This window comes from Colobus angolensis, unplaced genomic scaffold (assembly GCF_000951035.1).
Source record: "Colobus angolensis palliatus isolate OR3802 unplaced genomic scaffold, Cang.pa_1.0 Scaffold153, whole genome shotgun sequence".
In the NCBI taxonomy this organism is placed as follows: Eukaryota; Metazoa; Chordata; class Mammalia; order Primates; family Cercopithecidae; genus Colobus; species Colobus angolensis.
The window spans coordinates 6,790,141-6,804,236 of record NW_012114633.1 but is presented as its reverse complement, the minus strand read 5'-3'; the positions used below and the strand labels follow the sequence as shown (position 1 = coordinate 6,804,236).

The window sequence follows — 14,096 nt, the reverse complement described above, 5'->3', positions numbered from 1 at the left end:
CAGCAGCAGCAGCAGCAGCAGCAGCAGCAAAAGCAGCTGGAGGAGGCTGAGGAAGAGAGGCCAGAGGTGCCTGGGGCAACGTCCACCTTGACGGTTCCAGGTAGGTCCTGGCTGCCCAGCCCGGCCTTGCAGTCTCGGCCGGCGATCTCTTAGGGCCTTGCCGGCTTCCTCGCCCCTTCCCTAGCCATTCCCATCCTCGTTCCTGTCACCATCCCTCCCGATCTCTCGCCCCAGACTGGCTACACAGCCTTTGGTCCCTTGATCTGGTGTAGGGAATCTGCTCTTCGGGTAATGAGCTTTCTGGGCAGCTCAGAGCACTGCAGTGGGTTGGAGAGGGGTCGGGAAGGCTGGGGGTGGGTGACTGCCTGGATTGATTATCTTTTTCTTTTCCCTCCCTTCTTCCTGAATTCTATCCTCCGCCCTGGGAATGACTGTACACACACACACACACACACACACACACACACGTTCTTAAATGCCTTAAGCATTTTGTTCTCTATCCTTTTCTCTCCTAAAGACTGAGAAATCTCGCCATGGACACCCACACATCCCTTTTCACCATTTCTCCATGCCTGCTATATTTAAATTTAGCCATGAAGAGAGAAATCTTGATTTATTTTATTATTTATTTCTCTTTCTCCTTACCCCAGGAAGGGTTTAAGGGTTCATCTTATTGCAAATAATGCTTTTAGTACAATAAGATGAAGCAAAACGGAGTTTGTAATTGAAGGAAAGGGAAAAGGAGAGGGGGATACATATGGTGAAGTCTGGAGTGGTATTAGTACAGCAAAAGCCTATCCTTGGAGAGGGAAATCTCCTTACTTGTTAGTAGAACTTAAATGAGGCAGATTCTTGACACTGTTCAATGAAGGTGCAGAAATACGGCTGTGGTATAGGTGGCTGTAACAGTTCTGCAGTTTCTCCCTCTACCCCCATTACAGCTCCATCGGTAAGCAAATAGCTGGATTATCCATGTATATTGCATCTCCCTACCCCCCAACCCACTTCGCTTCCTGGATGTAGATTCTGTCTGCTATTTGGAAAGAAAAAAAAGCCTCCAATTTTCTGGCACGAGGGCTTAGATTTTGTGAAACCAAAGTGAATTTTATTATGACGTTCGTTTTTGTTTTAAAATCCTGCCTGGTAACACTATATGAGTACTGAAAATGAGATTTTAAAGAGTGGAATCAGCATCACGTTTTGTATTGCTTGCTCATCATCAAAAAGCAGTACACAGGCATGCCAACTGCGATTCATGACACAGGCAGGATGATTTAATTTATCAGAGTGCTCTGAGCATAGAATGAAATCACCAAAGTGTGCAGGAAAGCATGTGTTTCTGACACCCTCTGAAACCAATTAGTAACACTCAAGTGTGGCTAAAAGTCTTGAAAGGTAAAGTGTATGGTGGTTTTCCTACCCAGCTTTTAATAACTGAAAGTGATAACGTGGTTTGGGTGAGGCTACTGTTAGACATGCCGTTCGCTGAACTTAAGGAAATTGGATATATCAGATTGATTGGCCTCATTAATAGAGATATTTCATAAATTCACTATGAAGCAGAAGTCTGGGAGAGTGTTGGTGGGTTTTATGGTTTGCAGTATATTTTTATTTCAATGTACCTTTCAGGAATATTAAATGAGTTTTGGCTACTCTAATACATATATGTTGTGATTAGGGTTATGAATAACTGCAATAATATGAAACCTGAATCAAGCATGCAAATTAAAATGTTTGCTTTCTGATATTTGTGAGGGAATATTCTGAAAAAGATGATTGTCTGGGAAATTAGCAGTTTTTGTTTTATTTACTTATTAGATTGAATAAAGGAACCACACTATTCAATAGATCAAACTAGAACCTGAAAAGTAACTTATGATGATTCTTCTTCCTCAAAAATTCTAATTACCCAAGCCAGTGGCAAACAAGGGAGCAATTCAATTGACTGCTGTTTTAGTTATTGCAATATCGAGTCTTATAATGCAACACAGCTTATAGACAAATGAAGTTAAAATATTCCTTTGAATGCATTGTGATCTCTCCATTGAACTGGTCTTCCTGTGTCAACCTTTGTTTCCCTACTGTCTGTTCTCCTCACACAGCTAGGCATCTTTAAAAAAAAAAAAAAAATTAAATAGGATCATTTCTGCTCACAGTCCTCCAATGGCTTCCCGTCTCTCTCATACGAGATGCCCAGATCGGGAAAATGGCCTACCAGTGTCTAGATCCTTTGTATCCTCCTTTTCTCCCATCTCCTTTAGCCCTTACCCTAACTCACTCCACTGTAGCCACACTAGTTCTATTTTCTTTAGCTTGCAAGTGGACCCAAGTGTTTGGCCTTTGCGCTTGCCATTTTCTCTGCCTGGAATTCTGGAACTTCACATTTTTCAGGTTTGCTCAAGTGTCTCAGTAACTGAGAGACCTTTTCCTGACCAGGTGTTTAAAATAGTGATCTGCACATCCTTTTTGCTCTTACCAGGATTCATTCTCCTCCATGGTACTCATTGTTCTCAGCTGTTCTAATAAGCCTGTTTTCTCTTGATAGAACATAAGCTCTGTGAAAGCGTGGACTTTGTTTTGTTCACTGCTACATTTCTAATATCTCGAAGAGCACCTGGTTGGTACCCATAGACATTCAACCATTTGTTGAATGGATGAATGAATGAATGAATTCACTTTCTCAGTATTCTTCTTCATTGGAGAAACTCTCCATTGGAGTTTAGCAGGGGATTTATAAAAATAAATGTTATGTAGTAAAATTTGTAAGTAGAAATTGTAAAGTATATAATTTTGGATCTTTAATTTTAGTTAATATCAGTGTTTATCTTATGCCGACTACAGAAAACTGATTGATACCAGTACTTGGGCCTACTTATTAGGTTCTATCAAGAATTTTGGGTTTTTTTTCTGAGACATGGTTGAGTGCAGTGGTGTGATCATGGCTCAACTCAGTCTCAACCTCCTGGGCACAGCCTCCTGAATAGCTGAACTACAGGTGCATGTCACTGCGCCCAGCTAATTTTTAATTTTTTTATTTTTTGTAGAGATAGGGTCCTGCTTTGTTGCCCAGGCTAGTCTCAAACTCTGGAACTCTGGGCTCAAGCAATCCTCCCACCTCAGCCTCCCAAAATGTTGGGTTTACAAGCATGAACCATAATTCTTTACCTGAGTATACTTAATCCTCTTATGACCTAGGAGGATTTTAGTATATTATACCTTTAAATAGCTGTGATTGAGCTTGAGTTCATTCTTTACGTCTGTATGATGCTTCTGATTCTTTGGACGTACCATATGAAAAACTGTAGGTCTTTTCTCAGGAAAAATTTAGAAAATGAATATGACACATTAAATGACTGATATATGACTAAGCCTTATCAGTCCATAGTAGAGAAATTCACCATTGCCCTTGCTTAGTATTCTCTGGATTTTATTTTTCTAAAAATTTATACCTCTTTATATTTCTGAGAAACAAGAAAGCAAGATGAAACAAAAAAACTTAAATGTGAAAAATTTTTTAAAAATCAACAAAAGTACATTTCCATTTTCTCATTAACTTACAAAAACACCATCTTCAGAGAGCAGTGAAAATAAAGATTAAGGTTGGTATCCATCAAATCGTTTTCTCCAGTGTATACAACAGCTCTTATTTCTCCATCTGTACCCATATTTGTTAGAAATAAATATTTGAGGGTGCTGAGAAGAATTAATTTGGGGGCTAGTGGTAGTTGGTACAACCGTATTATACTCATTCTGATGGCCCATTAGATGGGAGGCATCCTGGGGTTGAGGGCGAGAGGAGCTGGGGAAAATAATGAGCTCCGTTTAAAATTCTCCATGTGAAGCAGAGACACAGGGGATCTCCAGGGATTATAGAAATGTCTTTTCGGTACAGAGAAAGCTTCTTGAGAGGCATATTTTCATGGTGTGATAATTTTTGATTGCATATTTCAGTGATATCTATTTTTAAATTTTTTATTTTGCAAGATGTTAAATATATAGAAAGTAAACAGGATAGTGTAATAAAAGCCTATACCTGTCACCCAACTTTAACAATGGTCAAAATTCTGCCATTGTTGTTTCACCCATATTTCTACCTGTTTCCACTATGTGGGATTTGTTTTTAATTTTTAATTTTTATGGGAACATAGTAGGTGTATATACTTATGGGCTACATGAAATATTTTGATACAGGCATAAAATGAATAATTATCACGTCAGGGTAAATGAGGTGTTGATCACCTCAAACATTTATCTTTTGTGTTGTAAACATTCCAATTACACTTTCAGTTATGTTAAAATATACAGTAAGTTATTGTTTATTACAGTTACCCTGTTGTGCTATCAAGTAGTAGATCTTATTCATTCTGACTATATTTTTATACTCATTAACCATCCCCACTTTTTCTCCCCTCCCAATACCCTTCCCAGCCTCTGATAACCATCATTCTAATCTCTATCTCCATGAGTTTAATGGTTTTACATTTTAGTTTCCACAAATGAGTAAGAATATGCAAAGTTGGTCTGTGCCTGGCTTATTTCACTTAATATTCTCCTGTTCCATTCATGTTGTTGCAAATGAGAGGATCTGATCCTTTTTAATGGTTGAATAGTACTCCATTGTGTATATGTATCACGTTTTCTTTATCCATTATCTGTTAATAGACACTTAGGTTGCTTCCAAATCTTGGCGATTGTGAATAGTGCTGCAATAAACATGGCAGTACAGATATCTCTTCAATATACTGATTTGCTTTCTTTGGGGTATATACCTAACAGCGGTATTGCTGAATCATATGGTACCTCTATTTTTAATTTTTTGAGGAACCTCCTACTATTTTCCATAGTGGTTGTACTAATTTACATTCCCACCAGTGGTGTACAAGGGTTTCTTTTTCTCCACATCCTCATCAGCATTTCTTATTGCCTGTCTTTGGATAAAAGCCATTTTAACTGGGATGAGATGAGATATCATTGTAGTTTTGATTTGCATTTCTCTGATGATCAGTGATGTTGAGCACCTTTTCATATATCTGTTTGCCATTTGTATGTTTTCTTTTGGGAAATGTCTATGTACATCTTTTGCCTACTTTTAAATAGGATTATTGGATTTTTTGCATATTGAATTGTTTGAGTTCCTTATATATTCTGGTTATGAATCCTTTGTCAGATGGATAGTTGGCAGATATTTTCTCCCATTCTATGGATTATCTGTTCACTTTGTTAATTGTTTCCTTTGCAGATGCTTTTGATGTGATCTCATTTATCCATTTTTGCTTTGGTTGCCTGTGCTTATAGGGTATTACTCAATAAATCTTGGTGCAGACCAATGTCCTGGAAAATTTCCCCAGTGTTTTTTTGTGGTAGCTTCATAGTTTGGGGTCTTAGATTTAAATCTTTAATCCATTTTGATTTGATTTTTGTATATGGTGAGGGATAGGGGTCTAGTTTTATTCTTCTGCATAAGGATATCCAGTTTTCCCAGCACTATTTATTGAATAGACTGTCCTTTCACTAATGTGTGTTCTTGGCAACTTGGTTGAAAATGAGTTCACTGTAGAGGAATAGATTTAATTTTGGGTTCTCTATTCTGTTCCATTGGTCTTTGTGTCTGTTTTTATGCCAGTTACAATGCTATTTTAGTTACTATGGCTCTGCAGTATAATTTCAAGTCCGGCAATGTGATTTCTCCAATTTTTTTTTTTTTTTTTTAAAGCTCAGGATGGCTTTGGCTATTTGGAGCTTTTTGTAGTTCCACATAAATTTTAGGGTTTTTTTTTTTTTCTATTTCTGTGAAGTATGCCATTGGTATTTTGATAGAGATTCCATTGAATCTGTAAACTGCTTTGGGTAGTGTGGACTGGGTTGTTTTTTTTTTTTTTTTCTTAATAGGTCCTTTTAGAGGTAAAATGTACATATATGAATTGTACATATTTTACTATATACTCTTGACAAATAGATATACCCATGTAAACATCACCGTATTGAGATATAGATGTTTATATCACCTTAGAAAGTTTCCTCATGGCCCCTTCCTAGGGAATTCCTGTCCCTCACCTGGCGATGTCTGCTGTGTTGATTTTGTTTTCATCATAGATTAATTTTGCATTTTATAGAATTTCACAAAATGGAATCAAATAGCATGTATCCAGCTTCTTTAGCTTAGTATAATTTCCATAGATTTTATTCATTTTGTAGCACATTTAGCAGTTTATTCCTTTTTATCGCTGAATAGTATTCCATTGTATGAATTACCACAGATCAGTTTATTGATTTTTCTGTTGATGGGTATTTGGGTTGTTTCCAGTTTTAGCTATTCTGAATGAAGCTGCTACATTCTTATACAAATCTTTTTGTGTGTACATGTTTTCATATCTGTTGGATAAATGCCTAGGAGTGGAATTGTTTGACCAACTGATATACTTTTGAAGTGAAAAATGTTTTTGTTCCCCAATATTCTATGTAGGTGGAACTTACCTCTCTTAAGATGATTACTTTAAAAATAATGAAATGTAATGTATAGTATTACTGTATGCTTTTTCTTAAAATAACTTAATTTAAACTTCTTTTTAACTTTTTTTTTCATTCAGACTTTTGCTCTGTTGCCCAGACTGGAGTGTAGTGGTGCAATCTCAGCGCACTGCAACCTCTGCCTCCCAGGTTCAAGTGATTCTCCTGCCTAACCTCCTAAGTAGCTGGGATTACAGGTGCCTGCCACCATGCCTGGCTAATTTTTGTATTTTTTTAGTAGAGACGGGGTTTCACCATGTTGACCAAGCTGTTCTTGAACTCCTGACCTCAGGTGATCTGCCCACCTCAGCCTCCCAAAGTGCTGGGATTACAGATGTGAGCTACCGTACCTGGCTAACTTTATTTTTTAATTGTATCTGTTATAACAACAGAATATTTTAATAGGCTTATACATAGTGAAATAATTACTATAGTCAAGCAAATTAACATATCCATCCTCTCACATAGTTACCTTTCTTGGTGTGATAACACCACCAAAATCTACTCTCACCAAATTTCCAGTATACAGTACAATATTCTAACTATAGTCCTCATGCTGTACCTTAGGTCTTTAGACTTACTCATCTTACATATCTGCTACTTTGTACTTTTTGTCCTACATCTCACTATTTTCTCCTGCCCTTGGTAGCCACTTAAATCTCCCATCCATGAAAGCACTTATTTACTTACTTTTTTCTGTTCAAGGAATTTGAAAAATCAACAGGAAAAGTGGGATTCGAAATAACCAAGTAATCATGCCTCAAAGGCCATATTCCCAGATGGGGTAATAATGATTTTTTTCCAGGATTTTAATAACCAAAAGGAGTTATTTATTGGTGTTGATAACACATATGTTATTGTGTTGAATTTGAGTCCAGTTTGTTTTAGTAGCAGCTTTATAGTGTTCTTAATGTGAGTAAGTAGAAACTGTACCAATTATTTTTCTACAATAAAGCTCTTCCCCCAAGTATATAAATATGGAACTTGATTCTCTCTCAATGTCTGTCTGACTAGGTTAGCTCTGGTATTGTTGTCATTCATTTACTTGGCTTAGTGTAATGTTTCTTAATTTCCTTTTGCCCAAGTTGCCTTAGCTAGGAAATGGATACACTATTTTCCATTTGCTGTTGGTAAAGTTTGCCTTGAAATACTTACCTGGAAGAGTCTAAAACCATGAAAGGTATGTGTGGTAGTAAAATGCAGTCCTGCATTATTGAACAACAAGGACATTTTCTGAAATATGCGTCATTAGGTGACTGTCATTCTGTGAACACCATAGAGTGTACTTACACAAACCTAAATGGTATAGCCGACTACACACCTAGACTATATGTTATAGCCTATCACTCCTAGGCAACAAATCTGTACAGCATGTGACTCTACTGAATACTGTAGGCACTTGTAACACAATTTTAAGTACTTGTGTATCTAAACATAGAAAAGGCAAAGTAAAAATGGTATTATACTCTTATGGGACCACCACTGTCATATATGTGGTCTGTTGACCAAAACATTAATTGCTATATAACTGTGTAAGTGTAAGAAAACAGCTCTGTTTGCTTTGAAGATTCTGTTTGGAGATGCCTCTTTAATTGGCCTTTTGCATCAGCACAATTCACATGTCCAAGACATATCAGGTTCTGTGCCATTTAATTTTTTTTTCTTTTATGATTGTTCATGTCACAATGACTAGGCTATATTCTTACATTCTTGTTAATAATGCCTGTGAATATAAGGCCAGTTTATTTGGGCCTAAAATGAGTGAGTGATTGAGAGTGCCATTTCATGCAGGGCAGCGAGTGTCAGGGAAATGGTAATCACCTTCCATCATTATTAATGTGTCAAATATGCCTCAGGGACCTAGTGAACCAGAATTATAGCATGCTTCAGTCATGTATTACTCTTCAAATCTTGAGCTGATAATGCCAAAGTTCTCCACATTAAGGTTCTATATCTTACACAGAAAGTAAGATTTAAAATTAATTTCATTTATATGTGACATTTCAATTTCTATTTAATATGCTTTTTTTTTTCCTCAAGCAGATTTCTATATCATAACAATTTAGGGAATAATATAACATTTAAGTTAATATTTCATTTGCCAGTATAATCACTTCTTGTACTTAGTTCAGTTTTGTTCCTGTTCAGTAAAGAAATATCATTTATAAATTATATATATATAGACACAGGATCTCACTCTGTCCCCCAGGCTGGAGTGCAGTGGTGCAGTCTCAGCTCACTGCAACCTCCGCCTCCTGGGTTCAAGCAATTACCGTGTCTCAGCCTCCCAAGTAGCTGGGATTACAGGCATGAGCCACTGTGCCCAGCCAAATTACGTATTTTTAATTCACTTGTTGGCTCTGCTGAGATGTAGAACATTTACTTGGCTAAACCAACAGCAATTCGTATGTGTGGATCCAAATGCTAGCTGGTCTTTACGTAAGCAGTTGACCAGTCAACTGGTAGAAATGTTCAGCTTTAACTCATAGCTCATGCTGTGAGGACCCTGGGCTCCAAAGACATTATAAAATTCCATATCCTTTGTCCTTTCTGAAATAAAATAAAACCAGTGTTCATGCTTTTATTCCCACTGACCTATTCCTCTGTTTTTTAATAATAAGAACATGACACAAACAGAAACAGGATCGATAGACAGGTGATCTGTTTTTCTTAATGGATTAACTATAACCAGGAGTTAGAGACAGCAGAAGTCCTGGAGTTTGTGACCCATTCCACCCTTGCCTCCTTTCCTGTGTTTTGGGAAAGGGTAAAAATTAAGATGTCAAATTATGGCTCGGTATAATTAAATGAATTAAATTTCTTTAAAACTTGAAACATGCTGCTAATGTTCTTTGACATTTGCATGAGTAGGGTTTGTTTATACATGTCTGGGTGACTGAAACAAGATTACCAGAAAAATATCCATTTACTGTAAGAATGAAATAGATGAAGAACATGCTTTTGTGTAAGGGGAAAAATATCACCAAAATAATGGGCATAGTAGAATTTATTTAACTATTTAAGTAAAACGAACCATTTGTGGATCAGTGATAAGGGTGTGTCATGCAAGGGATTATGGTTAATTTGGTTTGTACACCTGAAGTTAAAAAAAACCATCTACTTATTTATATTTAAATGAACTGGTACTTTCAAAGTATTTGTATTTAAAGACAAATAACTTCTCTTCATAATATAAGTAGTTCCTGAAGTATATTTTTCAATATATTTGTGCTGTTTAATTCTGGAGGTTTAGCAGAAAAGCTATGACTTAATACTTCTAAAAATTTCACTTGCTTTATATTAATCAGATTTTGACTATAAACATTATTTTTATAGTATTGTATGAAACAGCTAATCTGATCTAATGCTATTTACAATAAAGCAATGCCTAATGTTAATTAAAATATGTAATAATTTTTTTAAAAAAACAAAAGTATTCCCTTCCCAGGTTATACTCATATCTATGCTTTATAATAAACTTTCTTGGAATCATATGCTCTTAGAACTAGAATGAGGTAGAAATGACCTTCTCTTATGTTCTTTGCTCTGGCAGTGTTTGAAAAGTGTAAGACACAAGCTAGAAACCCTTAAAAGACATTCTTTTAAGGTAGACACCCTTAAAAGAAATTGTGGTAACACTGGCAGTTACAAAGTCTGATAAAACTGTTAAGGATAATTTGCTGATTTCCTTCATAGCAAGTATGACAAGGGTTGAGCTTGTTCATAATCTAAAACTTTCACTACCAACTGCTTCAAGTTTGTGAATCAGAGGAGTCAAAAGAATGTGTATTTTAAAATTGCTTCTGTACCGTAGTATACTATTTCAAATAGGAGAGAAGTCTATGCACCGATAAAGCTTGGCAAATGTAGGATGTAAAGATGTTGGAAGTGAAGACTTTGGAAGCTCAAGAGACGAGAGAGGGAGTCAGGTAAGTCAACAGTCCGTGGAGCAGGAAGGGCCTCCCAAGTAGTGAATCTTTTTTCCCCCATGTATATGTAAAGGACTCTCATTCCTTTATACTTTATTGATGCAGGACAGGCAAGCCCCAAAGTGGGGCTTAGCCTGCAAAGGTTCTTGGCCTCGCCCGGGAAAGAATTCAGTGGTGAGTCAGTGGTAGAGTAGGAGACAGCAGCTTGATTAAACCATCAGTGTTACAGCTCCTGTGGTGTTACAACTTCGTGACTGCTCCTGCAGCACAGGGCTACCCCATAGGCAGAGAGTAGCAGCTCTGGGCAGTTTTGTAGTCACATTTATACTTACTTTTAACTATATATACGTTAAAGGATGGTTTATGCAGAGATTTCTAGGGAAGGGTAGTAGCTTTTGGGTTATTGGGTCATTGCCATGGAAAGGGGCGGTAACTCTGGGTTGTTGCCATGGCACACTGGTGGGCATGTCTTATGGAAAGCTGCTTCTGTCCTGTCCCTGGTTTAGCTAGTTCTCTGTTTGGGGTGTCCAAGTCCTGCCTCCTACCTCATGGCAACGCAGAGGTTCTAGGGAGCCAATAGAAGGGCATAGGGGGTTCCTGGGAACCCTGAAATTAATTAGACAATCTGCCATTATCTAGTGTTCAATGTGCTTTGAGATTTTCAAAGGCATCTCTGACCCCTGAAAGGGGTCAGAAAACCTACCATGGTTAATTAAGCCTTTGTAAGTGGATTCAATAAGAGAACAAAGGTAACATTCAAACTCAAATAACATTTAGACTCAAAAAACGTTGTGTTTTCTTAACATGTGAAGATTTTTTTGTTGTTGTTATTGTGCAGATATGATGGGTGAAATTAGCAAGCATGACAGCCGTATAACCAATCCAACCAGAAGGCTCTAAACCCGTAAAAGATTCGTGATTGCTTAGAATGCACGTATCTTGGTCACTTCTTTCAGCCTTAGTTTCTCCATTCTGTTGGTGGAATGGCTGCCAATATGTAATAAATATCTTCTGACAAATCGCATGACTTGGAATTGATTCATATCTAGGTTTTGTTCTATAATAAACAGGTGGGAATACCTTATACCTGAAAAAACCCTTTGTTCAGAATCTGTTGGCAGTCAATCCAGAAACTGCATTTTGCCTCATGGCTCTTCCACTGAAAGATAGTCACTGAGATTGAGTTAATCTTAATATGGGCTCTGATGATTTTCCAGTCATCTAATCCCCCCAGGCCTGATTATAAACCACAATCAGTTTTAGCAGATGAGGGCTTACCCTGGTTGTTAGTAATTCCCAAAGAAGGCATTTATAAAAACCTAAACCTTTTCCTCTCTCCTGAGATAAGTATTAATCTTTGGTCTCTAAGCTGTTTTGGGGTCAAAATGGTAATTTCAGTCTACAGTGATTTAAATCTGTAATTTAACTTGCTATTTTTATCACCAATGCTGTTCCAGGCTTTTGGAATTAATATCATCTCTAATCTCAGTGAAACCCATATTTTTCTTTTTTTGATTCACACTTCTTATGGTATCATTAATAACTGATTACATTGGAAATGCAAGAGACTACGAAGAGTGAATGGCAGAGAGAATTTCTGTACTCTGAGAACCAGCTCTATCTTACAGAATTTATCTTTCACTTGGAAATCCAAAAGGAGAAATTTGTATCTCAGCACATTCTGATGTTCCAAAGATAAATAATAGCATGTGTTGAGCTTGGAAAGCTGCAGCTTTAGAGAATAATCTAGGACTTAGAAATGAAGGTGAAAAAGATATAGACACCCCTTGACAAATCCCAGTCCCTTCTGTATGTAAGGACTGGCTTAAAGATCAGGACGCTATGCAGGGACGGTACATGGGCCCATCATGGCTCTAACAACCTTGGCCCAATTTACTCCCCTTTCTTCTTTATCAATACTCCTTATCAGTAGTATAGTAGAAAGTCTATAACTCAAATAATTTGCTCTCTAATAATTACATTATATTGAAAATTATATATTAATATTATAAAACATTTGAAACTATAATATGCATGTCATTAAAATATCCTTACATTCTAAAACATGAAAGTAGAAACAAAATTTATTTTTCTATTTAACATTCTCTGACTCTCTTCTCAGCCTCCGCTCCCCCAGGTGGTCATATCCACTCCAGTTGCTTTAAATATCATCTATATGCTAAGATTCCCCAGAGCTCACTCCTGAATATATCTACCAATTATTTTGATATCTTTATGTGGCTATATCACAGGTATCACAGTTTAATAATAAACCTAGACTCTTGATTTCCTACCATGCCAGCCAAAATAAATATTTCCTTCCTTATTGTTACTGAAAACCAATAAAGTGCTCCAGCAGCCAGTGAGAGTAGTTGGTACTGTGCTTGCTACCAGCTCTACACTCCTCTTCATCTATCAGCAAACTCCATTTAGGAGTCTACTTTCTAAATATGTTCCTCCTCGGTTAATTTTTCCCCATCTTTACTGCCTCTGCTCTAGCTTAGGTAACTCTTAGCACTAGCTCATATTAGCACATCAACCGGCCTCCTTATGTCCATTCTTGATGCTCTGAAATCCAGACTCCCCAGAAAAGCCTTGGGGATTGTTCCCTACCCTACCCTCCTATGCTGTTTACTATAATGATTATTTTTAAGTACACATTAGTTACATTGAGAACCAAGTCAAAAATCATAATGTGACCTGTAAGGCTTTGCATGATTCACTACTGCAGTCTCATCAACTCCAGCTTCTTTCCCACTTCATCACTGCTCCAGTTCTCTGTACCTTGGGAGTGACAGGTTTTGTGCCTCAGTACCTTAACACAGGTTGTTTCTCTGGTTTTTAACACTACCACATCCAACACAGGCACTGCCCATCCCCCACCCCAATTACCTGGATAATTACATTCAAACTTCAGATATTAGCTTAAATACCACTTTTTTTTTTTTTTTAAAGGTTTTTCATTGACTTTCCTGTCTGAGCTAGGTTCCTCTGTTACGCACTCTCAGAGGCACCTCCTAGTTGTGAAAGGTCTGTAATTAATTGGTGGCTAGGCATCTGTTCCATATTTCTATATTTATCTTTTCCTTTAGTTTGGAAGCCAGATCAGGCCAGGTGCAATAATTGCTTTGCTTGGGGCTATATCCCTGTATAAATATGTATTGAATGAATAAATAGATAATTATTTGAGTAATTGAATATATTCTTTCATTCACATGCTTGAGCTGGCTTCTCCAGATTATATAAGAAAAGGATCTTATGTGGGGAAAAGACTGTAGGACCTTAGGACTGAAGTCGTCAAAGTATACAGGTTTTGGATGAAGAGCAATACCTGCTTTGAAAAGCAAAATTTGGCATTTATGCAAATTCAACATATCATATGCCAGTTTATCTATGGGGTTGGTGAGAATATACAAGATTCCTACAAGACTGATTTCACTATTTTTTTTCTTTTTAAACAAAACTCATTGAATGTCTATTTGCCAGGCACCATGCATGGTGCCAAATATATAGAAATAAAATACATTGTCACTGCTTGCAGAGAACACTCAGTCTCAACATTATGTAGAAAGGAAGAAAAAGGAAATTATTTTAATTTATTTTATTTTATTTTTTATTTTTTTATTATTATATTTTAAGTTCTAGGGTACATGTGCATAA

The 14,096-nt window shown here is 36.9% G+C and overlaps 1 protein-coding gene across 1 annotated transcript in view; it reads left to right on the top strand.

Moving 5' to 3' along the window:
• FAM171B (family with sequence similarity 171, member B) overlaps window positions 1-14,096 on the top strand; it is a 76,097-nt gene that overhangs the window by 1,888 nt on the left and 60,113 nt on the right. The window contains exon 2 of the mRNA XM_011936505.1: window positions 4-100. Coding sequence (XP_011791895.1) covers window positions 4-100 — 97 coding nt within the window. The remainder of the gene's footprint in view (window positions 1-3; window positions 101-14,096) is intronic.